Source organism: Hermetia illucens, chromosome 1 (assembly GCF_905115235.1).
Source record: "Hermetia illucens chromosome 1, iHerIll2.2.curated.20191125, whole genome shotgun sequence".
Taxonomy (NCBI): domain Eukaryota; kingdom Metazoa; phylum Arthropoda; class Insecta; order Diptera; family Stratiomyidae; genus Hermetia; species Hermetia illucens.
Window position 1 is genome coordinate 138,570,271 of NC_051849.1, and position 26,756 is coordinate 138,597,026.

Genomic DNA, 26,756 nt, shown 5'->3' on the forward strand with positions numbered 1-26,756 from the left:
TTTTGGATCGTTTCCAATTTATTGCCAATTTGTTATATATCGATTTTCTTGTTAGTTTGAATCAGAAGCAAGGAGATTTCAATGTAATGGTAGGTATATCGTTTTTCTAACAACTAAGCCTTCTCCGAATATAAAATGATTTTTACTTATGTTTGGAAATACTTGTGCTCGCATGGTTCTGTTTACTGCCACTCAATACCACATACGGTGTTTGAGTTTCTTTCTGTTTTTGTTGAAGCATGCTCAAAGTTCCCAAAGGCGTATCTGTGGAACTCATTTTCATCATAAGCTGCAATGAAAAGAAAATGACATTAGCATTAATCCACAATATCGTTATTGAATTCCTTACCCCATCTTGTTCCATTTTCTTTAACCGCTTCTCAATTTTATTTTTTCCTGGACCTTTGCCATGGAACTTGTGTGATAGGTATCTGAATGCTTCCTTTGCGTTGAGCACACGACCATTATCGTCAATGTACTCAAGCTTCACATTGGGCTTGAACGTTTCCTTCTCCCTGAACTCCATAATTGGTCCGCTGTGGTAACGATCACGTCGACCAAATTTATCTTCCTCCCTGGAAAATAAACAATAATTTACGTCAATATTGAAGGATTCGATTAAAATTCTTGTCCAAAAATTTCGAAATGACAAAGAGTTTGAAATTTTTCCAATTAACGGGAATTTTTATTTATTCCACACGCCATGCTCCTTGTTTCTTCAGTGTTTTTCCAACTCAGTTGGAAAAGAGCAGAAAAGTAGTGGCACTAATATATATACACATATATCAGTAAATACATAAAATATATTCGATGTTGATGATGATGTTTAGCATGCAGTAAATAAATTGTTAGATAATTTTTTAAAATAGAATAATATAACATTAATAAATTTATTTAAACAGATACCAGAATGCCTATAATACCGGTAGCAGAGCGGAGAAGCGACTTCACAGACGGAAAAAGGAAGCCTGGGAGAACCAACAAGTCTGTGAACTAGAAAAGTACAGGGAGCAACCGCACCAGGCGCGGAAGTTTTACCAACAAGTCAGCAGGATGAAGTCTTATACACCTCAATGCTCATCCTGCCGAGACAAAGAGGGAAATCTGATTTCCGACAAAATGGGCATATTGGATCGATTGGTTGAGTACTTTGATGAACTACTGAACAACCAGAACATCGCCGAGTTGGAGGTCCCGCCAACTGAAGATGGACAAATACTGCCACCACCAAGTATAGAAGAAACAGTCCATGCAATTCATCGGCTAAAAAATCATAAGTCGCCAGGAGCCGATGGAATTATAGCCGAATTGATTAAATATGGAGGCGACCAGTTATACCAAGTGGTTCATCAACTTGTGCTCAAGGTATGGGACAACGAATCAATGCCTGACGATTGGCAACGAGTCATTATCTTCTTTTTTTTTTGTGCATTTGACGCGTCCGCCGCATCTCCACCGCCCGAACGCCGGAACTACAGCGGACGCTTGTGGGATTCACACCCACTAAAAACCACCCCCGGTCTCTCCAGCCCCAGACCCGCGGGACCACCATTGAGGTATTACTTCGCGGGGTAGACACTCATCCTTCTCCTATTTGCAGCTTTCCTCCTTCTTTCTTCCTTCAGCAACTCCTCCTGCATTTGGATGATTGCGCAGCCACTTCTCCTCGGACTCCAGCATCTCAGTAACCAAGCTCTCCGGGGTCCCGCTCCTGCCCAGTACCTGGTTTAAGCTTCTTCTCTCCATCGCAAATCGTAGGCAGTGAAACATCACATGCTCTGGATCTTCCGGTATGCCATCGCATCTGGGATAGTTCGGAGAATCATCCAACCCAAAGCGGTGCAGATACTGCCTGTAGCAACCACCGTGTCCCGTGAGGAACTGGGTAATGTGGTAGTTGGTCTTCCCATGTTTTCGCTCAAGCCACACCCTAATGTTGGGAATGAGTCTGTGCGTCCACCGACCTTTCGTAGACTCGTCCCATTTGCGTTGCCAGAGATCAAGCGACTCTGACCTTACCGCATTTCTACCCTGTGCATGCACCTCCATACGTCTTGCATTGTACAGGACACTCATTTCTTTGGCCAGAATGTCAACCGGGATCATGCCTGCCACCACCAATACTGCCTCATCCGATGTGGTTCTAAAAGCACTGCAAACCCTTAAAGCCATCCGCCGGTAAACCGACTTCACCTGCTTCCGTCTCTGAGAGTTTGCAAGCGCCTCTGCCCACACAGGCGACGAGTAGAGCAGGATGGAGCGCACCACTCCGGCTAGCACCAACCTCCGGCAATGTTTCGGCTCACCAATATTTGGTAACATTTTTGCAAGTGCCGTGGTGGCGCCGGCTGCCTTTTGGCATGCATACTCTAGGTGTTCCCTAAAACTCAATTTGGTGTCAATTATTACCCCCAGGTATTTAATAGCGGGCTTTGGTACGACCGTATGTCCACTGACCTCCACTTTCACAGTATTATTTTTTCAGCGGTTCGTTATTAAGACCGCTTCCGTTTTCGCGTCCGCCAAGGTCAGCCCGGCCTTTTCTAGCCAGGACTTTATTGCTCTCACTGTTTCCGTTGCGTAAACCTCCACATCTTCTGGGTGTTTTGCTGCAACAACCACAGCTAGGTCATCAGCAAAGCCGACAATCGTAGTCCCCTCTGGGAGGGGAAGAGCAAGCACCCCATTATACATGATATTCCACAACAGGGGACCAAGTACCGATCCCTGTGGTACCCCGGCTGTGACAATGTACTCTTTGGGCCCTCATCCGTCCCGTACCAGAGAGTCCTCTCTGAGAGGTAGTTTTCCACCAAATTCGCTAAGTATCCGGGGACACCTATGTCAGCCAACGCCCCTTTAATTCTATTCCAGTTGGCTGAGCTGAATGCGTTTTTCACATCCAACGCCACCACGGCACAGCAGCCGCCAGAAATCAGTGCACCTTTCGCCAGGTTTACCACCATGTTAATTGCGTCCACCGTAGAGTGGGCACATCGGAAACCAAACTGGCGTTCCGACCAACCATTGCTGGCTTCGACGATGGGCAGGAGTCTGTTGTAGATGACTCTCTCTATAATCTTCCCCATTGTATCCAACAAGCAGATAGGACGATACGACGCTGGTTTTCCAGGTGGCTTGCCAGGTTTCGGAAGCAACACCAACTTTTGCTTTTTCCACTGGGCAGGGAATATTCCTTCTTTTAGGCACGCCTCGAAGGTGTTGGCGAAAAGGTCGGGCCTAGTCTTCACTGGCAGTTTCAAAGCTCGGTTGGGGATGCCATGCAAACCTGAGGCCCTGTTGCCACCGAACCTACCACATATTTCCCGCAGCTCCTCCAGTTACAGGCGGTATTATGCCGTCATTTAGCTGGACAAAAATTTGCCTTCCCCTATTTTCGTGATGAGGGAACAGAGTGGTAACAATCTGTTTCAGGAGGCGCGGACAGGTACCTGAGGTGATTTCCGCAGCCTTTTCATCACCACTCTGTAAGCCTCGTCCCAAGGGTTTATGTCGGCATGGTCGCACAGCTGTTTAAAGCAGTTCTTTTTGCTTCTCCGAATGGCTTCCTTTAGGCGGCCACGCAATTGCTTGTGTGCCTCCTCTCGACCGTCGCCACCGGGTTTTCCCCTGGGCCCCTGGCAAAGCCTCCTTGCCAGAAAACATGCGGCTCGCAAACTTGCGATTTCGTTGTTCCACCAGTAGTTGGGTTGCCTACTGGGGAGCAATCGCCTTCTGGGCATAGTAGCATCGCATGCTTCCGTCACCTATCGAATGATCTGGGTGGCTTTCTCTCCAGCCGTACCATTCAGGGATATGTCGGACTTGAACACCGCGGAAAACGTGTCCCCCTCGAAAGCTTTCACTGTCCAGCCAAGCATACCACCCGGCATTCTGCGAAAACTCTTTTTCGAGCTCGATCCGCCCTTGATCTCTATGCAGATTGCGTGATGGTCTCTGTGCGTATAGTCCTCACTGACGTGCCAAGCGATTCTACTGGCTAAAGTGGCACTCACGTATGTCAGGTCCACTATAGACCCCAGGCCCCTTCCCCGGAAAGTGTACAAAGACCCAACATTCGCTAGTACCACGTCTAGCTCTGCGAATGTTTCGAGGAGAACACGTCCCCTGACATTAGTTATCCGGCTGCCCCATTCAAGAGCCCACGCATTGAAATCGCCTCCTATTATGATCGACCAACGTCCTCTTGCATCCAAAACAAGAGCATAGCAGCTGTAGATGTGGATGCCCTTCACCTTCGCTCTGATGAAGCCCTCCTCCGGGTGCTCCATTATTTCCTGGAAGGCTTGTTCTCCACAAGTCCATAGGGCTGCTTGGCCCGTTTGGTCTATGATCCAAACGCTACCACCGAGGCATTATCTGTCTCATACATAAAAAGGGAGATATCACACAGTGCAGCAATTATAGAGATATCACGTTGCTGAGTACCATCTATAACATATTCTCCGCTACCTTGCTAGGCCGGATAGCCCCATACGCCCAGAACATCATTAGCCCATACCAAAGAGGCTTCACTCCAGGGAAATCAGCAACAGATCAGATTTTCTCTCTGCGGCAAGCGATGGAAAAACTGTTGGAATATGGACAACAGTTGCACCATCTTTTCATCGACTTTAAAGCCGCCTATGATAGCATAGCCAGGGTAAGACTGTACACGGCCATGAGAGAATTCGGTATCCCGGCAAAATTAATAAGACTGACTAGGCTGACCCTGACCAATGTGCGAGGCCAGATAAAAGCAGCAGGATCACTCTCAAGACCATTCGACATCAACAACAGTCTCCGACAAGGGGATGCCTTATCATGCGTCCTCTTTAACCTGGCCCTTGAGAAAGTGATCCGTGATGCTGAGGTAAATGCAAGAGGTACGATCCTCTTTAAGTCCACCCAACTACTGGCCTATTCTGACCATATCGACATCATGGGAAGAATCACCCGAGACGTACAAACTGCCTTCATTCAGATCGAGCAGGCGGCGCGAGATCTTGAGCTACACATCAATGAAGGCAAGACAAAATATATGATGACAACGTCAGCACCGAAAACGAACCAACCAACAACATCAAACCGCACTGGTCAAACGGGAAGAATAAAGATAGGAGAATACAACTTTGAGACCGCTGATAGAAATTTCACTGAAAAATTAGTATTCCCTGCAGAAGTTTCACCACGGGCCCAGTTTCTGGATATGATTTTCACCTCGGAGCCAAATTTGGTGGTACATGGTACGAAATATATGCATAAAGTGTCTACTTACAATGGTTTTCTGGAAAAGACCCACATACACAAACTACATTTAAATTTTTCGGCATGAGTCTTTCTACAAAAATACGCCCGATTGATTAAGGTGCTGAAAAAAGTTATTGTTAAATTGCAAATTCCGCTTAGTATGCTGTCTCCCATTAGGCCTAATAAGGGCAAAAGGTTTAGAAACGCTAGGTCTAGTGAAACTGTTAAAAGGACCAGAGAATGCAAATACCAAGCAGTTGACAAAGCTAAATGGTGCAGTTTAGAGAGAGGCAGCCATCACCCCACAGGCGAACCAATATTGAAAGAAAAGGCCCTAGAATTCGCAAAAACTCAAATTGTCCTACTTTCAGAGCCCGCGAAGGATAGCTACAGCGATTAAAATAGACATGGGATCTATGGAAAAAATATATGTGGAGAAAAGACAAGAATCAATTTCGGTCGATGACTGGCTTAAAGAACTTCCTTCAATATTTTTCTATAATTCGACTACTGAATATGTAAACGAAAAAATCCTTTTTTGAATGCTTACCAAACGACACTAGAAGAAGATAAATGTTTTGACAGAAAGCGTAGCAAAGAAAGCTGATTAGAGGAAACGTGGCTGGGTCAAACACTCTATAATAGGAAGGAGTAAAAAATCTCATTGTTTTTGACGAATAAATTACCTACCTATCGATTTTCTGAGAAACAAGCAGTCATGGATGACGGGATATTTTTACAGGTTGACTGATAGGTGAGGACAAGAATATCATGGGTAAAATTCAATCAAAGAGTCATGAGAATCCCCAGAACTTTTAAATGCTTTATCAAAAACAGATTAAAAAGAGTTCTGCTACTTTTGGAAATTTAAAAAATTTCAGTTCATACTCAAGATGCCACGCCTACCATAATTATTAGGTTGTTGCATATGAAATGGCCGTTTTGGCAATCAAGTGAAGTTAGTTGCGATTTTGGTGTATCAAACCACCACCCGTTGGCGCTGTTGGTGTTGAATATTGAAATATAGGTACTCCTACATTTAATCAAGGAGTCATTTCAGTTTTGACCATCGTTGGGATAACAGAAAGAAAAAAGAGGATGGAAAAGAGGAGCCAAGAACGTATATTTTTTCTGTATGAGTTTAAACTCGGTCATAAAGCGGTGGAAGCGACCAAGAACATTAACCAAACGAACCACACGGCGGTAGCTCGAAAAATTCCGACCAGGCGACGTAAACCTTCAAAGTGACCATCGATTGACAATGACGAGCTGCGTTTGCTAGTCGAATCCGACACACATCAGTCTGTGAGGGACATTGCAGAGAAACAGGGCATACGTTATCCGACAATTTCTCAGCACTTTCAATAACTTGGAAAGCTGAAAAAACTCGGCAAATGGGTTCTGTATGCGCTTACGGAGCAAAATATGGCGCTTCGAATGGAAATTTGCAGTTCTCTACTCACCCGCAACAGAACCGATCCCTTTTTGCACAAAACAGTGACATGTGATAGATGGTGGATATTATACGACAATCGTCGCCAATCAGCACAATAGCTAGATGCTAATGAGCCACCGAAGCATATGCCGAAACCGAGCCTCCATCCGAAGAAGGTATTGGTGACTGTTTAGCGGTCTACAGCTGGAGTTATCCACTATTCTTTTATGGCATCTGGAGAAACGATATATGCACAGAAACACTGTGCCCAACTCGAGGAAATGCACCAAAAATTCCGTATTCAATGGCCGAGATTAATCAACAGAGATGAAGTGATAATCCTTCACGACAATGCACGACCTCATGTTTCCGGAACAACGGTTTAAAATTTGAACGAATTGCAGTATAAGACTCTGCCTCATCTACCATATTCACCATACCTTTCGCCAATCGACTACCACTTTTTTAAACATTTGGGTCATTTTTTGGCGGAAAAACAATTTAGGAATCAAGAGGCTGTCAAAATTGCCTCCGACGAATTTATCAACCCCCGACAGTTGGACTTCTACGAAACTGGCATGAATGCTCTTGAATCTCGCTGAGAGAAGTGCTTTGAATCGACTGGCACCTATTTTGATTAAATAATTCAATTTTTATAAGCTTCACAGTCGTTTGAAATTTTAGTACCAAAACGGCCATTTCATTTGCAACAAACTAATATTTTTTGTCTCAACAACGTTAGGTAGGGATCCCAAAATAATTTAGCGACATTTTGCATAATATAGTATCGAAAGATCTTTCTACCCTCCTATGTAATTTATTCTATGGATGGCTTTCGTCAATCATTCGGGAACTTTTACTAATTTTTACACCTGATTGTTGTTGATGGTATTTTCCATTCTTTCGCCCAAAATATGAAGATACCTGTCAAAACTGTAAAGCGAGGATGGCGGCTGAAATTTTTCTAGCCATTTACGACAATGACATGAAAAGTTATCCAAACAGAATCGAAAAATATTATTATTGCTGAACAATTACGCTGCTCGCCTTGACTTGAAAAAGCTGAGTTCCATTGAATTAGTCTTTATGCCACCAAATAAATGTGCGAATTACAAATAATATCACAGGGGATCATTCATGATTTGAAAAGTAGTTACCGGCGTTTTTTGCTTTCAAAGTGAATCGATTCAATTGACGACGGCAAATGCAAGTTTTATGTTAGCATTTTAGACGCAATCAATTCCCTTTACACGGCATGCGAAAAAACATTTCGCTTCTGTTTGGAGGAGCATGTTACATTAGCTTGACATTTCATCCACACGAGTTGGAATTCCCGGATGTTATGCGTTTGAAAATCGGGATGAAACCTCCTTTTCTCACTAACGAAGTGTCACAAATTAGGCTTCACTATACTTCGCGAACTTTGCCACAGTAAGATGCAGCGCACCCAGCTGACCATCGATCACAGGCATCAAATACACAAGTTGAAAATCCTGTGTTCGGGTTCCCAAGAGTGGGTTATTACTAGATGCTTTCTCTGTGAGGAGAAATCTGCCTTCTGAGAGAGAACTTCGTCGGCGTAGGGCCCAGATTTCTATAGACTTATTGATTAGAAAGCGGAAGTGAACGTGGATAGATCACACATATCCCAGGATGGCCAGCAAGATGGTCGATGGAGGGGTGCCGGTCTCTTGGAAAATCGTGGGATAAGTAGATGTGATTGACGGACTTTGCCCCCACATAGAAGCTTACATACATACACAGGGTGTTTCTAAACCACCGGACAAACTATTACAAAAAATATTATGTAATTATTTTTCAATTTCTTAACCCTTTAGCTGCCACCGACATTTTAATTTCTAAACAAAATCGCCGCCTTTATACTACTAAAATCATAAAAACCCGAAAACTGCGTTAGCTAGTGAATTGGAATAACCGTCGAATTGTAGTTAAGACTTCACTTTGGAATACAAATTTATTTATAAAAAGAGGGTGAGCTATATAAAAGTGATAGCTTACCAAATGGGAAAATTGTGTTATTTCACCCCAACATTTCCCCCTCCACTAATACATAAAAATCTTGACACGGTTAAGTGAAAACTTCGACCCGGTTCATGCCGCCATTATCAGGCAATTATTCTGACATTGAAATTAGAGTTACAATCCACAAACCTATTTTGTTTTTAAAGTCCGATTGAAATTCACTTTCTCACAATGTACCGCAATTGAAATGGAAGAAACTTTTGGATCCCTGTACTTAGAGCATTATCATGAAGACGATATTTAATTTTTGCTATTCTAAGGCTTAGGTAGGAAGCATAGAACTGTTAAAACTTCTTGATCATAAATTTTTTGAATTCCACAACCCACAACGTAAGGATTCCTTTTTCTTGTAGGAAGTAACTCATGCTCGATTTCAAGAATGGAATGACATCTTTTATCAAAAGTTAAATTCATTAACTAGCGGCGATTCCGGGGACTAGGAATTGAAGAACACTTCCAGGCAATGACCTGTTCTAACGGTTTGCTGAACTAGACTAAGCGAAATTATTAATAATCGTGCAAAATTATCGCCATATAAAATATTAGGCAGCTTAGGGTCTGCAAAAGCTGTCAATAGACAATTCAAAATAATCGATTTTATCCACTTCCTAATCTTTGTGATGTACTTTCCTCATTATTTTGAAAATTATAAGTTCTCCGAAAAAAGCATTTGCATAAGTAATCGTATGTGAAATTCATTTGAAATGAGATCACGGACCCTACATTTGTCACTATTGAAAGCGATTGGACATTCGAAATTATAAGAAATTAGAATTGATCAAAAATGTTTGGTTCTGATTTTCGAGCTGGCATTGTAGAGGCGCTTTCTCCTCAATTGGTGGTCATTTGGGTACGACTGCCATTGCAAAATAATAATCATTATCATCATCAATAAAGAAGTTTCAAAGTAAATTTCGAAAATAACGCTTTGTGAATTGGTTAGTGAAAAGTGAGAGCTTACCCGTACGCTTTATCTTCTATCGAATAATTCTTAGCTTGTAGATGTGCCATACGTGAATTACTCGGTCGATTTGTATCCTCCTTCTCCAAGTAGCCTTTAGACATAGCTAATCGTAGTGCGGCCGCCACACCTTCTCCTACATCCGGTTCTTCGTCCAAAATTGCAACTTCCGCTATATCATTCGCAATATCTTCAGACGAAACACGCACAACCGTGTCTGGATTGACAGAATTCCATGTTCCTGTGCTTGAAGCCGGTTTGATGTCAAGGGGCAAATCTGGTTCAATACTTTCTTGTTCGAAATCCATCATATCATTTGTATCTTCTTCACGGTTACCCGCCATACCGTAAGTTGGGATGTCACCAAGTGTTCTGCAGAATTCTGCCGTAGCATTCAAAATTATGTTTCCATCCTTCGTGTCGGTCATTTCTTCATCAGAATCAGCTTCTGCTTTGATTTCTGTTTTAATTTGGGTGACATCAATGGGAATTGACTTTTTGATGATAGACTCCTTCTGTTTCAATTTACGAGCCTTGGAAAGTACACGTTCTAAATCGTCTTCCGTTTCGTCTTCAACTTTCACTTTGGATATGTCTTCGGAAATATCGGGAACGTCATCTGTGTCTAAAACAGAACCCCTATTGCGACCTCGTCGACCCAAGTCGCTTTGTGATGCAGAATCCTGACCAGGAAGTGGTAACAAATCTTCGGCTTTTAATTTCTGACGAAGCTTTTTCACTTTTTTCTTTGGTTTTTTGAATTTTTCCATCTCTGTTTCTGTGTATGTATCGGAGGCAAGCTTAAGTGTTTCGACATTTAGTGATTCCAACCGCTTTCCAGCCAATTTCGTTTTGATCTCCAATAATTTTCTTTGGTGTGCACGCTCCTCGTCTATATTTTCTCCAATTGTGAAACTTTTCTTTTTGCCTCCTTCAATTTCATCGTCATATTTATTCAGGATGGATCTCTCGATGGGATTGCCAAACTCATCGACTGTTTCCTCGTAGACATCGTATCCATATGCATTTGGTTTCTGTTTTCTATTCTCAACATTCTTCCGATAACGTTCTTCATCCACAAGGTTGACATTCACAAGAGTGTCGTCGTTTTCGTCCAACACGTCCTTATCTTTCAGTGTAAGAATCACACTTCGACCTTCTGTGAATTCATCAATATCGTGCTCCACACGCAATCCTTTCAAATCACGATCCTTATAGGCATTGTTTCTTACTCGTCGAGCTTCTTCATCAACAATGTTTCCCACACCAAACTCTGCATCCATTTCTTCAAGAAGTTTTGCCTGAAAAGTGTGCAAATTTGTCAAATATTTTTCTGAGATAAATTACAAGTGAAATAATAGCGAAACGGTACACTTACCCTCCTCTGCGCTGCTTGAATTTCTTCTTCTCGCTTCTTACTCCTGGACACCCACTTATTCACATCATCGACCTCATCATCTGACTCGCCCAAGCTTTGAATCTATGACGGAAAAAAAACGTTAGCCTAATTAATCCTTACTGATTTTTAACCGCAACATACCCTCTTCAGCTTGTCTTCTAACGCTCTTTTCTCTTTACGCTCCTGCAGCTTTGCGCGCATTTTCTCTGTCTCCAGTTTCTCCTTAAGATTCGTTGCAGGTTTATGCAAGAATTCACCCCATTCGTCCTTGAATGACTTGAGTCCTTCCTCATTTTTCTTTGCTGACGTATCCTTAGATACTGATGTTGACGATTCAACTTCTAGTGGCTTCAAACCCAATTTCGCACGAAGCTTATTCGTTTCTTCAATTGACAGACAATCGCCAGCCCCGTTCTCAGGAATTGGAGAATGCGAACGTGACTTTTGTGATTCATGTTGATTTCCGCGTTCGCGTTCTTTTTCACGTTCCCGTTCTCGGTCACGTTCTCGCTCACGTTCTCGTTCACGATCTCGCTCACGTTCTCGTTCACGCTGTTCCCGTTCACGCTCCCTTTCTTTTTCCCTTTCTTTAATCCGTTCTCTTTCAGGTTCTGGTGGTTGTCTGGAGATGATTGGCGCAGGAGGTGCGATCGGCACCTCTATAACATCGGAACCTGAAATTAAGAAAAAATAATGCTATAAACAAAATAGGAAAGAAAATTGCTACCATCATCTCATTCACAATGAATGTTTCGTCTTGTAGTTATCGACGACGAATTCTACTCCTCCTGAAACAAAAATTCATTTGATTAAAATCGCACCTCCAACTACAAAGTGAGACTAGTTAAGAGGCATGAAATAATCCAGGTTTTACAGATCCCATTGAATCGGCAATTGTTTGAAGTAAGTTTTTGAGTGCTCGCAATGTATCACTGACATATATACCATATTGTATTGTCATCATTTATCCCTATGAGAAACACAGTGCATCGACCACACGTACGCGCCATCAGCCCCAGTTTTTGAAAATGTGGTTCAGCTCCCTCCAAGTCTTCCTTCTCTAGTATTCTGTGCCACGTGTTTCTCAGGCGACCCACTGGTCGGCCTTCCTAAAAGAGTGGATTCCACTGCAAGGCATAGCCAAAAATAGAATACCACACTTTCTCAATTTGTGATCGTGCCATCTACACTTAATTGCTACTCTTGCCAGCTCCTGGCAATTACTTACACACCCCCGGTATCAAAAACCTTATCGGTCATAAATCAGGTGGAAAATGGATCCAAATTTCGCCCATTGCTCCACGATGACACAATGTACATCGAACTTTTGATGTTTTATTTGACGATCCCTCCAATTTTCGAGTGGCCTTCATCAGAATCTTACCGATAATTCCCTTTCAACCCCATGAGAAAAATCTAGTATTGTGAGAATTCTGCTATATAAGCTCTACAGAAACAAGGGGAACTGTAGGGAACATCACAAAAGAGGCAAAACGCTACAGCTAGCGAAATCGAACCGCTTTAATGGAAATGGCAAATCTCAGCGCTCTATATCACATAACACCAATTTAACGAGATAATGAACATGTTGAGCATTCAAATCAGCGAGAAGAAATGTGAGGTGCAATTCGATTAAAATGTCAACTATGTATATATTCACAAATTGGTCAGGTGATATTTGATTACAAGAGTATTCCTTGTTGCACCTTCTGAATTTTTTGAAACTCTCCGGCCATGTAGTAGACGCGGAAACTACATGAAAACGAGAACAAGTGGCCATCAAGTGATGATCTCTCGCATGCGTATCGCGATGTGGTCTATCTAATTGGCCGTACGCTGCAGGCTCTATGCTCGCAAACTGAGCCGATACTCAAGATGTTCTATATATTTATCGTACAATTAATCTTCGGATTTCACGAAACAACTCGGAGACAACCAATCGGGAGTTAAATGATTGGAAATTTCATCCGGCCTAACTTAGAGACTCCAAAATAGTGAAAATACTTTATTTTTGATGACTATTTGAAACATGCCCATCTACTCGTAACATTTAGTTTTGAAATATGCCGCGTATCTGATGCGCACCAACGCCAAGGATTTCAACACTATTACCCAATATTACCCTTCTGCATATGCAAATTGAAAAAGGCGCATAATCTAACCTGCTGGAGCATATCATATACTTGTAGCATGGAGTATGGGGACAAGCTCTTCGCTTTTGGTACCAAACGTTCTCTTAGAATACTCAGTTCGCTACAAAGAGACTTTTCAGAAAAAATACCACATAGCAGATTCAACTACTTTTATCGAGTGTTATTTCACCTTAACCGTCGTTCGTTAACGTTCAGAAAAGTTCTTAATTAAAACGGAAGCAAACAAATGGCTGAGCTGATGACTTCAAATTTGTTAGGCAGGGATATTATCAAGCTAATAAAAAATTGCAATTAAGATCCATTCGCAATATTCAGTCATTGACTCCATAATTTTTCAACGCAAACTAAGAGTTTTTCGATACGAAATCAATAAATTAAACGTATCCCCCCCTTTTTTACGATGACAAGAACTAAAATAATTCATTATACCTTATAACTTTCGTACTGAAACTGCGGAGGAGATGAATAGGAAGCAATATCAGAAATTGCACAATCATCTTATCTTATTATAATTATTTGAGTTATGTGCCAGTCATAGAAGTTAAGAAACTGAAACTAAAAAACTACTCTTAGCTTCATCAATATTAACGTCGAATCAAACGTACACATCGATGAGATGGATTTGCCATATTTTGCAGTAGACTTATCCACGATGTTTAATCATACACCCAAGTCACACCGAGGTCACATGTGCCTTGCAGTTATTATATCTGCCAACAAAATATTCGTGAAAGAAAGCACGGATTGAAATGAACAATTTCGCTGTGAGGGAAAACCAATATTGTAGATACATCAGCAAGGAGAACGATGCCCCCCCCCCCCCCCCCAAAAAAAACGGATGTGAATGTGCTCTATATTGCACAAAGGCTGCCGAAGCTGGAACCCTCAAATGCAGATAACAAGAAATAATATGTAACGTAACGAAAATATTTGAGCTACTATATTCTTCGTTCTGCATTATTGCAATTGCTCTCACCGACTTTATGCACTTGAAACTCTGGAACGACCCCATCTGAATCTTCGAATTTTTGAACCGAAATCGAATTCCATTGTTTTTCGTTAGATCGGAATCAATTCATGCGACAGCAATTAACCAGACATGTTTCAGTCTCCTCAGAAAGTAGACTCCTCCTCCTCCTCCTTTCGATCAAATCGTATAAAACTACACTTCTTCTTGAACTACCATCTGGAGCCAATTTGAAGATGAGTTTAGCTGCCCGTAACCAATGTGAAGTAGAGAAGACTGGCCTGCATTTCGTATAAAGCCGAATGTGCACGTTCTCTTCCTTTGAAAGACAAAAATTCGTGAATCCCTCTGAGTAAATATACCAAGCGATATTACAGTGCCCCTTAAATGTTCGGAATATTCGGAACTACCTACCTACGCACGATTGCGGACGATACGACCATGAAAAAGACAATATCTCATTTAACGAAGAAGCTGTTTCATCATAACAACACACCATTCACGCACCTATAGCTATCGCCACGAGCTAGTATAAATCCACGACCAATTCTTTGTACCTTCCCCCCATAATGGAAACTTTCCAAACGGCGAAAAATCGGCACACCTGTTCCGTTGTTTAGAGAGAGAGAATATCAAATAATGACAGAACTGCTGGGAAAACACAAAACTCCGCTGACAGGGACTATGGATGGAGAGAACTAGTTTTTTCCTTCCCGAAAATGATTTTGTGTTCGCAAGCCACTTTCTCGCTTCTCCATTGCTTAACAATTTTTTTAGCTTCTGAGAGTTTCGCTCGTTACCAAAGCAATAAATTAAGAGATCATAAACAATTGAAATTTTATTAAGAATGTACTGTAATATAAGTAACCAGATCGACAAATGCTCTAAGGAAGGATTTGGTAGAGGACACAGAAGTCAAATAAACCGAATAAGCAGAATCTATGGATAAAATGTGCTAAATTAAAAAAAAACTGAAAGAATCCATTGAAAACATTATGTGCGAAATTAATCTTTAGCAGATATGTGCGGCAGCTAATGATGGGACAACTTCGTGGACGAAGCCCTCTAAGGAAAACAATAGCAACAACCTTTTCGTCAACACTACTTCGAATAGACCCTGATCTCACGCCGAAAACTTTCGGCTATCGAAAACAGATTATGATGCCCCTCGCCAACGATATGACAGTCCCCAAAATGCTTTCTTTCTCCAACTCGAGCGAGAATTTCAACGATATAAGCTGCACATTCTGGGGGAGACTATGGAAAGTACTCCTCTCCCTCTTGCCACAACATACTTTCATACTTTGGAAAGGCAAGTGGTAGCAGGCGGATTGACTGCCGAATCGTGGAAGCGGATCGATGATGGCGAGCGTGATGCGCTCGAGCTGCAATATCACGTGGGATCCGGTGCATTTCTGTATAGTGTGTGCCAAGGAAAATTGTTTTTGTACTGATCGGCGAAATGGAAAATGCCGCAGAATTGGTATATATATACCGCATCCCAAAAGAACTTGTGAAGGACGTTAACGGTAGACTCCACATCAACGATGGCGAGCAGCCTAGAAAAGCGGAAAAGGCAATTCACTACGGTTCTTAACCGTATCACATCCAAAGAAGTCCCTCCCTTGTGGATGAAATGGCTAGTTACCGTAATGGCTTTGGATCTTTCCTCCAAGCAGAGGAGAAACCATCTCAGCGATTAGTGCCCTCAAAAGTGGTAAGCTCGAGGGTGTCCCCGCAGAGTTATTTATCGCCGCAGCTGCAGTTTCTGCATATCTGCTACATCCACTCGATAGAATTCCTGGAAATCAGAAACCTTTCCCAAGAGTAGGAGGGGATGATCGTTGAGATTCCAAAGAAGGGCATCCTGGAATAGTATCTGCGTGCTCTCTGCCATCGCAAAGTTAATAGCTAAAATAATTGCGGAATGCATCAAAGAACCTCTCGAAAGCTTGAACGTTTGATTTCCGCTCCGAATCCTCCTGCATTGACCACATCAACATCCTAAGAATCATTTTGGAACAGTGCGATTTCGGAAAAGCTTTCGATAGCGTCAACAGGGAATATATCTAGTGTGCTCTTCCCAGGAAGGAAAACCAGGAAACCTATTATCAGAGCGACATATAATGGCGCACTGCCTTGAGGTATAATCTCAGAGAAATTTGAGATTCAAATCGGAATTCACCATTATATGTTTGTTATCACTGACGTTCTCCATGTTACCTTGTTCGGAGGACATATCAAGAGAAGTAAATGAAAGATGACATCTTTCGATAATGATAGCTGTTTGCTCTCTCATGTCGTTCGAAGCATTAACAGTGCCGAATCCGCCTTCGTTGCTGTGTCTAAAATCTGGAAATGCAGTTATCTCAACACCAATATCAATTGAAACTGTTCTGTGGTAATGTTCTTCTGTGTTGCTACATGGGAGTTACTGGAAAGTGTAAACACTCTTACTCAAAAACTCTAAACCTTCGGCAACACTTGTCCACGATGTATCATCGTGGTATCCTGGGCTGATGCTATTTCTAACAAAGGTCTTGGTTACTCATGGACGAGTTGATGAGAAGACGGAATTAGGAGTAGATAGCTCACACATTAAAGAAGGGCAACAAATTCAGTTGATAGCTACGCCATGCCATGGAACCTACTCTCGTAAGATGGCGAACAAATGGGTCGCGCCAAGAGCATTTGGCACTGAACCGTAGATGAGTGCGGACATGTCGAAAAGTCGTGGGTTGAGTTGAAGAACATTTCAGCGAACGGCGAACGACGTCGCGTATACCGCACCATATTGGATAACAATACGTATATAAAGCGCCGAGGCGTGGTGATATTTACAATAGTCATTAAACTCATGAGCGAACTATTCATTGGCATTTTTGAATGCAGCGTGATTATGTGACTGCTACGGGACATAAAACCACCAAAAACTGGTTCTACCGCTGGATACATAAGCACAGCACAAGGAACATCTCTCAGAAAATTGTGTGATTTCAATCAGCAAATGATACGACTTGGAAGAGAGAGAGAGGAAATTGATTGAGATAAAAAAAGTCAGCAATCAATAAATCGGTATATACATATTAATAAAGTTTTGTATTCCACGAAACTTTAAAAAAAGTTCCTTCCAATCTACGAATTGTTGCAAGAAGCTCTGAAAATGGAATGAATTGAATGAATGCCTGGAAAGAGAAAGCTGGTGGAAAGAATAAGGACATTTTGGATTTCAAGACTTGGCAATCGATATTTATAATATTCTTCTAACCACAACAGTTGGTATATATCGAAGTTGGATATTTGCATTTTTTAGTAATATTTTGGAAGATGAACTAAGTTACATACTGGCTGCGTTCTCAGTTGTTGAACTTGAACTCAATAAAAAGAAATTTCAAATTATGTATCTCTGAAATTACAATCGCTTCTATGATTTCGTCTCTTCCAACCACATAACGTTGAATTTTCATTCAATTTTTTCCACTGAGAAGAGAACTAACAAAAAAACTTGGGGCTTCGTGCCCGTGGTTAGCGTCAAGTGGAAAAACATTGGATGCTAGCGATCGTTGCAAACAAAGTTTGAACAAACAATTTTTGATATCAAAGCATTCCTATGCCTATGGAATAATTTTAGCACGAAAAGGCTTAGCAAACCATTCAATGTATCGTTCGGACCACAAAAATTGCATTATTGAAAGTCTCGAAAAGAACACTATCCCTCCTTCATGAGCATTCTTTTTAAGAACTTATTCATCTGAGTGAAATTATGCGATGTTTCCAACGATTAATTAATTGAAATAATAAAACTTGTTTTTTCTTTTTCGTTGGTGTGGATATTTATTCTTGCAAACAAGTTAGCACTGATGAAGGGAACAAGTGGTTCCTGAAATATCGGTATTTACAAGAATAAATATCCACACCAACGAAAAAGAAAAAACAAGTTTTATTATTTCAATCAACTTATTCATATTTTCGAAATCGACTGCTCAAAGTCACGTTTGCTTAATTGTTGTTAGAAGGATACCGCACATTTTTTTTAAATCACCACATTTCTACTTTTCTGTATAAAACCTTCGGCCAATGGCAGTCAATATGGCAAGATCGTCTATCAGAAAATTGAAGGGTAAACACAAATAATAACGGGAACTGTTCGTAAACATCTAAACGGGGGCAAATTTGAACTTTTCAAATATTTCCCAGGTGACGTTCAAAATCGGAATTCTAAGCCATTTAATTTATAGAAAATTTCATAGAAAAATTAATTTGAAAATTCGCTACAACTTTCCAATTTAAGGGCCAACATTCTGTAAAGACCAGAGCCTGAAGTTTCGTATAAATCCTCACATCAAAAGGTGCATCGCACAATACCAGTCAACATAGACAGAAAGATGCAGTTCTAAACAAGTCGGAATACCGAAAGCTTGGCGCTTCAGATAAAAGGCTTTGTGTTCATCTTAGCAAGTCTTTATGTACAGTTTTCTGTTCGTGCATAGCTAAGAATGCAGGCAAAATATGCGTATGCACATACAAATTAAAGACATAAATATTGTGCGGAAATGCATATTCACGCATTTCAATTTCACTTCGTGCCCGAAAGCATACATACGTACACTTCCATCTTATTTAACACTACCCGCAAATTTCATGAGCATATACATATATATATACATGCCTCACTCCAGTAATTAAGATTGATATTCAAATAACTGAAAACAGCTAGAAAAGAAAAGCGAAAGTGTCGCCGCCGTCCATATAAGTTCACTTTATACATATGATTACGACGTCATACACGTCCTAGAATGCAATCATTTTACGTAAAATGCAACAATTTGACTTTCGATACCTTTGTTAATAATAGTTAGATTGCGTTCAAACAGATGTGTCCTATAATATCGCCTATGGTGGCACCAAATTGTGTATTTCTAGGACAAACTAGAATAAATTCCCAAAATACGTTAATATACTATTATTAATTTTATTTATGGAAATATCGGAACCGGATGTATTTTGAGGCCTACATTATGTAGGAATGCATCACTGTGATTTTGTCAGATTTGGGTGTAAGTTCTGAGAATGAGGTCTGTTTCACTTTTTGGGGCACACATTTTGAGCCCTCACTCCCTAGGTTTCATCTAATGTCGGAAATAAAATCAGTTTCGAAATGAAAGTAGCCCTTTCATTTGACATCCCACACATGATCATATTCTGTAAAAAAAAGTGTATCCCCCTTGCCAGCGGAACGGTTTTTGTAAGCTGAAATAGGCTCTGTTGGCTACTCTCTCAGGGTTGTAGTGTGTAGTTTTTATTGTTCTTATTTGAACAGTTATATTTGATGTTGCCCTTTGGGTTCTTGGTGCTGACATTGTCACCATATATTTCGTCTTGCCGTCATTTGTGTGCAACCCAAGATCTCGCACCGCCTGCTGGATCTGGATGAAAGTAGATTGTACATCTTGGATCGTTCTTCCCATGATATCGATATCGTCAGCATAGGCCAATAATTGGGTGGACTAAAAGAGAATGATGTTTCTCGTATTTACCTCAGCATCACGGATCACTTTTTCCAGGGTCAGGTTAAATAGGACGCATAATAGGGCGTCCCCTTGCTTTAGACCGTTGTTGGTGTTGATTAGCCTCGAGAGTGATCAAGCAGCTTTTATCTGGCCTCGCACATTACTCAGGGTCAGCCTATCTAAAAGTTGAAAATTGTTCGATCTTACCAGACCTTAAACTCTCATTTTAATAGAATTGAATTTCAACTCGATTTTTAATCCTTTTTCAGGTTCAGAGAAATTTGGTCAATATCCATGATATACTGACAACATTCGAATTAGGGGGGCGAGGAAGAAATCCTTGACAAACTCCCTAACATTTTCTAAGATTTTAAAATGCAATACGATTTAATGCCGTCATATATGTCCGAATGGCTTGAATGGTTAGAGCGCTGGGCTGTCGTAGCAGAAGGTCGCGGTTCAAATCTCACTGGTAACAGAGGGATTTGTTATCGTGACTGGATGTCGGATACCAGTCGACTCAGCTGTGAATGAGTACCTGAGTCAAATCAGGGTAATAATCTCGGGCGAGCGCAATGCTGACCACATTGCCTCCTACAGTGTACTGTAGTGTACCGTTGCGGTCTTGAATGAAGTGCTCTAACACACTTCAAGGCCTTGATCCAATATGGATTGTAGCGCCAACGATTATTATTATTATATATCGCTATGATGTTTACTTTATCGGAATAAAATCTCTACATAGAGCATTTCAGATCCGCTGATTATTAATTTTTTCGAAAACGAAGAACAAATAAGACCAAAATCACTTTAGCATCGTAAACTATTGTCATTGCATAATTATGGAGTTAAACTTTCAACTCGCTGATTTATTGTACATCAACGAAATCGCTAGACCAAGTTCTTGCATGGTGATATAGAAAGACATCCAGGCTACCCTCATTAACGCACCAATGGCGATACCACAGTGGTCATCAGAAGATGGAACCATTTCCAGTCGCTTCATTTTGATCTGCCAAAGCGAGGATGCGTGATGTGATGTCACTATCGCTTGGAAGTAGAATTAAGAAAACAATCTAGATGATGACTACTAGCATAAGACAAGCTTCCGAAGAGAGCTGCCCGCTCAGTACGCCAAGGAAGAGGAGACAAATGTAATGGAACTCGGATTTGGCAAAACAGAAGGGCGAGCCAAGAGCATCCTGCTGTGATAACTGAAATCGATTCAAATAGGAACAAAAATCTTTGACGAGCAAAGATTATCATGGAAACACATTTGCGCAGAGACTAATTCGCTCAAGGCAACCCAGAATTTAAAGCGGAACCTAACTGAAGAGCTTAGCCAGTATCTGAACAAGCTACATTTACAAAGCAGAAAACAATAACAAAACTGCCATCTCTTTGAGGAATACTTCCAAGGTAGCATGAAAAATCAGTAATATAATACAACTGGCACAGGCACAAAAACAGCACTAAACGATTTTACCACAACCATTAAAGAAAGGCGATGTCCGAAAAGAAATACGACTTGGAGCATCGATCAGCGTATACTGTTTTGAAAAACGAGTCTTTAACAAGCAATATCATACTAACTATCGACATTGTATTCATAGTGCAACTGCATGAGCGCAAATCTACAAGTGATACATAGCTATTAGGCATAACCAAGATGGAAATCCAACTAGTCCAAACAGTCGCGAACTTAGGAGTGCATCTGGATTCAGGTAGAAACACCACATCGAGGAGCAATATTAAAAGCACTGCGTTACTTGCACTGGCCAGCCCCCAAATTCCAAGCGGAGCTATTACCATCACCGAAGAAAATATACGGCAAAATTGGCGATAATGCGTTATTCAAATCTTTTTCAACGTACAATCGGCGTTATCATCCCTAAATGGATGAAATAGGTGCCAAGGCAGGCATCGTTAGTAATGTACAGATTGCCTTGCCAGGGGTCTAGCTTTTGATATCAAGCTATCCGCTGGTAAATATGTTGGCCAAAAACGTAGCCGAATGGAAAATTTTTAATGCAAGTAGGCAGACAAAAATCGCCTTCCCAACGAGTCGATTTTTATTTCCCCTAAAAGAGAGAGCTGAAAACTGAAAGGTATTCTTTAGTGCGGAATTTATCCACTCTCTGACTTTGGGAGACATCCACAGGTCCACAAAAGTTTATTAATATTGCAGCCAAGAAAGTCATCTGATTAGATATTTCAAAAGATATTACGATCAGACTAATGAAGCCTTAGTATTTGGAGCTGCAGTTCGCTAGCCCCTAAATTCTGCACATTGTCTCACTATGATTGAATTGTTTGCTGCCTTCATCTTTATACTTAGCCATTGAATGTCTAAACATGTTCAGTAATTTAGTTCATTCTATCCTTGAACTTGATAGTACATATCGGAGTAATGAACCAAAATCGTAGAATTTTATCTTTTTAGCTCAGCAAGGAAAAGACACACGATGCAGATAGAAGAATGTATTGAAGTTTATGTAAGTGTAAGTATTGTTTGTCCGACATAACCTCTAAAATAGCCATTAGAGGAGGCAATAAAACAAATGAAATCGGGGAAAGCAACAGGACCTGACGACATCGCATCTGAGCTCTGGAAAGCAAAGAGCTGGGACCCAACACCGTGGCTGAGTGAATTCTTTAACCGGGTTATTCAGGAAGGAAGAACACCATCTGACTGGCAAGAAAGTACCACTGTTCCAATATGGAAAAAGAAAGGTAGTCCAGCAGAATGTTCAAATTACCGTCCGATCCGGTTACTTTCCCATACCATGAAGATTTTTGAACGCATTCTTGACAACCGTATTCGCGAAATCGTTGAAATAACCGTGAATCAAGCTGGATTTGTCAAGAACTGCGGAACTACTGACGCAATACACGCTGCGCGGTTACTCATGGAGAAACACCGTGAGAAGCATCGCCCTCTTTACATTGCCTCTCTGGATCTTGAGAAAGCGTTTGACCGTGTGCCACACGAACTCATCTGGTATGCTTTACGACAACACTTCGTGCCAGAAGAACTCGTGCGCTGGGTTCAATTGCTCTACCACGATCCGAAAAGTAAAGTTCGAAGTATGGCGGGTGTATCAAAACCGCTTCGTGTCTCTGTTGGAGTTCATCAAGGAAGTGCCCTCTCACCACTCCTCTTTGTCCTTGTTATGGACACCGTCACACGGGATATCCAACGTCCAGCGCCCTACACACTGCTTTATGCAGATGATGTTTTCCTAGCATCTGATAGCAAAAATGATCTCGAGCAACTTGTTCAAAAATGGAATGATCGCCTCATGCAACACGGTCTCAGATTGAATTTAAACAAAACTGAATTTTTGACGACCGATCCCCATGAAACAGGCACAATCACTGTCAGCGGCAGTGATCTGCCCAGATCTGAGCGATTTAAATACCTCGGGTCAACGCTATCAGCCAATGGAGAGCTGCGTTATGAAATTGCTTCACGCATTAACGCAACCTGGATGAAGTGGCGTTCCACAACTGGTGTCCTTTGTGATCGACGTATCAACGAACGTCTCAAATCTAAAATTTACCGCAATGTTGTCCGTCCAGTCGCTCTCTATGGTTCTGAGTGTTGGCCGACCATAAAAGACAATGAACGGCGTCTCGCGGTAATGGAGACGAAGATGCTACGTTGGACTAGTGGCGTCACACGTTTAGATCACATCCGAAACGAGGATATCCGCGATCGTTATGGGGTTGCACCGATCGTGGAAAAGTTGCGAGAGAGGCGTCTTCGATGGTATGGTCACGCAATTCGTGCAAACGAGAATTCACTTGCAAAGATTGGTCTGAACATCGAAGTCGATGGTAAACGACCAAAAGGCAGACCTAAGCAACGGTGGCTTGATACGCTGGATGGGGATTTGAAAGCCTCGAGATTGCACCCAGATCAGGCATTCGATAGAGCCAAATGGCGAAGCCGATCACGACGAGCCGACCCCGCTTGTGAACGGGACAAAGGCTGAAGAAAAAGAAGAAGGAAGCTTCTTGGGAAAACTCGGAGGGAGCTGGAACATATTACCGCAGAACCGCAACGATAGTGGCTAGGCATTGCTGATGCCCTATGTCCTACTTATAGATAAATGACAATCATATCTATATATTTATTCGAGAATAAATACGGTGAGGAGGTTCTTATTACTAGTGTTCAATATTAAGTAATGCCAATTATAGAAATCCATCTAAATCTGTGGTTCCAATAGTAGGCCAATGATTTTGCTAGAGGACTTTTTTCGCGCCCAGCCGATGTCAATTGGACTCCAGTTTCGCGGGGTTTGACCTACTCTGGCTTTTTTTCTTAGGGAATAATTGAAAGAATATATGTATGTGAGTAAACTAAGATACTTCAGGTAGTAGATAAAATACACAGAGAAGAAGCTATTTATAACTACAATGGATTTCAGACCAACATCCATCCTTCAGCACAAACGAACAATCTGAGATCATCAACAGAAACTGTCCAGAACTGTGTACTGCCTTGTGAGAAACAGGTTCACCCCCCAATCTCGAGTATGTTAATATTTCATTATTGTAATTACAACAACTACCACTTGCCAGCATTATGTGATCCCCAATTATATATCTGTAGTTAAGATTATTTAGACTCAAGCAAACATTTTCTAGAGTTTGCATGACGAAGGTCACTTCAGACATAATCAGAATGGAACGTAATCGGAAAACTAGCAGAACTTTTTCTGATTACTCAACGAATTTGCCATAGAGATAGGGATTTTCTAATTTTGCGAATCCTTTACATTCAATTGACAGTTAAGCAAATTGCAAGCTGAAATGAATTTGCCAACCATTTTATGCTGGGAATCTCTTTGCTGAGGCAAAGTAAATGAATTCAATAGGACATTGTTTACAAGCATGTCTGATTACAAAATCATACCGGGTACGTCGATAAAGCCGGTGGCAACATTCAATAATCCGTTGTCGTGATATGCATTGAGGTCAGCGAAATTTAAGTGAAAATCGGATATGTATGGCATTTTGAAAAAGTGGTTGTAGTTTCAATTGTAGTCGCGGCAACGGGTACAATCAAAAGATAACCAGTTTTTTTAAGCATCCAGAAATATTCATGTGCCATTTTCCATATTGCACGAGTTTTTTGCCGCGTTTCATAAGATGCAACATGCATATCGACTTCGTTTCGATAACAGATAAATCAGATGAGATTGCTATAACACGGAAGAAAATTAGTATAAAATAGGGAATGGTTCAGAAATAAGGTTAACATAAAAACATCATAAGACATAGCCGATGCTATTTCGTGCAAATAAACGTTCAAATTCGGCTAAGTGTCATTACAGATCTATATTGTTTGTATTTTATCTCGACGCTAAAATTAATATCTGTTAGACTAAATGGCAAACGAACGCCCATTCGGTGCCAGTTACTCATGGCAGAATGCGGAAAAAGCACATTCTGCTTCCATCCGGTTGATATAATCACCGATATCTTAGAGGCCTCCAATCTAATCCAATATTCTTATGTATCCAAATCGAATCCATTGCAATCACATCCATAACTGCGTCCTCTTTCAATCCTTACCGAACAAAAAGGCCCATCATCGATAATCCTTCAACAAATCAACTTATCATTTACCTTTACGAGATCATGTCAAGAGGACGCCTTATCGAATTGTAAAGACATCGGACGCCTGTAAGTAAATCAAACAGAAGAAAACAACCGATGGTTTATTCGGCACTCAACTTAACAGTGCGGAAACGGAAAGTTGTCCGGGTTTTTATTAAAAATTAACATCCATTGCTCTTCATATAATACACATTACATCTATCGCTTTTCTCGTTTTATACTATGTGGCTGGTGTGGTAAAGTGTATTTTCATCGAAACAACTTTTCCGTTTTCCGCACTAATGAAATATAAATAAAAATTGGCGGCTTAGCATACAGAGGCGGCAATCAAATGATGTATGTCGGCAATTGGCATTCACTCGATATTGCCAAAAAAATACAAATTATTTTGTGAATCAAATCCTTAACGGAATTTTCATTTAAGAATCTTTCCCCCTAATAGGTAAACAATCATGGATTTGAGTAAAATGCTACTTACATTTAACTGCGAATATAATACCTAAACGCATAGTCTTTTTCAGATCTAACTTCAAGCGAATCCAGGGAGTAGGAATAGAACATCCTTTTGATGTGTAAATAAATATGTGTACATCTTCCAAAGTGACTATGAAGGAAGAAAGGCGACAAAATCTTACCAAGCAGCAGGCGCTAAAAATCACAACACTCTTGCTCGACCGCATTGCTTCGGTGATCGATTATTTAGCACCAACGTTGCATTTAATGCTACAAGCAATCAAGAGAGGGAGGTGTTTTTAGCAAGAAACCGAAAATAAGACCTGCAAGCACAACATTTCTTTTCTCAGAATCAGAAGTTCCTAAAAGGTAGGCTTGATGCTGGAACTGCAAGTCTTCTGCAGAAAACGAGCTCATCACGACTTGAGCAGATTTTGAAGGCCTCGCCAATTTCTTGTAATCATGCACTTAGTTCCTATGGAACATTCAACCTGGAAGGAGAGTACAGCAACTCTTCTAAAGGAAGGTGGGTAGGGCGGGGAAACGAAATAGCAAAACATCCAAGAAGCAAACTTCGTGAGAGTTTCCTCTAATAACGGTAAAATATCAAATGAATAATTTGTCATCCTAGGGAAATCTAAAAGAATACTGTTTGGCGGCCAAGGCTTTCACGATGATCTTCTCCATTTTAACTGGCCAGGATATCTTAAAATTGTGTAAACCTTGTTTATCAGAAGCTTACACTACAGGCTTTAGCATGAGCGTACAGATTGAAGGCCGGGACACCGACTCCTCACTATGAAACCGATTTTAATTGTGAGTTTTTCTAAAGATGTTGGCATATCGTGGCTTCCACTGAAGAATATCATTGATCCGAAAGAGTGGCTACCAATTAATATTGGTACATTAAAAGTAAAAATGACTGGACCTTTCTGTGCTACCCACATTGTTCAA

General features: G+C 41.1%; 1 protein-coding gene across 1 annotated transcript in view; it reads right to left on the minus strand.

Moving 5' to 3' along the window:
• Positions 1-64: 64 nt before the first annotated feature.
• The window catches only part of LOC119656938 (U4/U6.U5 tri-snRNP-associated protein 1), a 32,889-nt gene continuing 6,197 nt past the window's right edge, over positions 65-26,756 (minus strand). The window contains exons 2-6 of the mRNA XM_038063642.1: positions 11,230-11,762; positions 11,068-11,169; positions 9,690-10,990; positions 350-575; positions 65-289 (exon numbers count right to left, since the gene is read on the minus strand). Coding sequence (XP_037919570.1) covers positions 143-289; positions 350-575; positions 9,690-10,990; positions 11,068-11,169; positions 11,230-11,762 — 2,309 coding nt within the window. The 3' untranslated portion in view covers positions 65-142. The remainder of the gene's footprint in view (positions 290-349; positions 576-9,689; positions 10,991-11,067; positions 11,170-11,229; positions 11,763-26,756) is intronic.